The sequence below is a fragment of the Fibroporia radiculosa genome (assembly GCF_000313525.1).
Source record: "Fibroporia radiculosa TFFH 294 genomic supercontigs, scaffold2608, whole genome shotgun sequence".
Lineage (NCBI taxonomy): Eukaryota > Fungi > Basidiomycota > Agaricomycetes > Polyporales > Fibroporiaceae > Fibroporia > Fibroporia radiculosa.
In genome coordinates, this window is record NW_012133651.1 from 710 (window position 1) to 1435 (window position 726).

Consider the following 726-nt stretch of genomic DNA (forward strand, 5'->3'; position numbering starts at 1 on the left):
TCATATTTAAATAAAATTTAAATTATATTAATAGCCTGCGTAATTAACGCTCGATTAAAATATTACCAGCTTCGCACCCCTCCCGAGACCGAGGCCGTTAGGCACCTAGCCTACCCCTAACGGGAGGCATAGGGGAAGAGGGGAAGAGGGTGCCTAAACCTCAGGCGGGTCCGCCGGCGACGTATAATACATACTTATAATATTAAATTGTTAATTAAGAATATAATATATAAACAGACAAAAGGCTCAAGACAAGAAATTAATTAATTTTAATTTCAGGTAGGTTTAACCAAGAATTAGTGACCTTTATTCGTCTTCGCTCCCTCCCGAGGCCGTTAGGCACCCGAACCCGTTAGGGGAAGGGGAAGGGGGGGGCGCTAGAAGACGGTTATAAAGGCAGGTCATGCTGCGCATCCCGTTAGGCCGGCGTAGCCGCCTACTACCCCTAGCCTTTAGGCAGGGATGCATGAGGGAGCGACGTAGTAAAAATATAATATTTAAAAAGCTTCGCTCCCTCCCTAGGCCGTTAGGGACCCGAGGCCTAGCCACCGTTGTCCCGTTGTCCCTAGCCGTCACGGCAGACGGGGGTGGGGGCGCCGTACGGCAGGGAAGAGGGGAAGGGGAAGGGAGCGAAGCATGTTTATAATTTAATTAAAATAAATATATATAAATAGCAAAATAACTATCAAAAATCGCATACTAAAATTTAGTAACGATACCCAAGAG

At 46.1% G+C, this 726-nt stretch overlaps 1 protein-coding gene across 1 annotated transcript; it reads right to left on the reverse strand.

Annotated features, from left to right (window-relative positions):
- Positions 1–306: 306 nt before the first annotated feature.
- FIBRA_08749 (uncharacterized protein) lies at positions 307–468 on the reverse strand (the record flags this gene model as incomplete). The annotated part of the gene is made up of 2 exons (XM_012330373.1): positions 307–377; positions 441–468. The coding sequence occupies 2 exons, from the start codon at positions 466–468 to the stop codon at positions 307–309; spliced, it is 99 nt and encodes a 32-aa protein (XP_012185763.1).
- Positions 469–726: the final 258 nt, after the last annotated feature.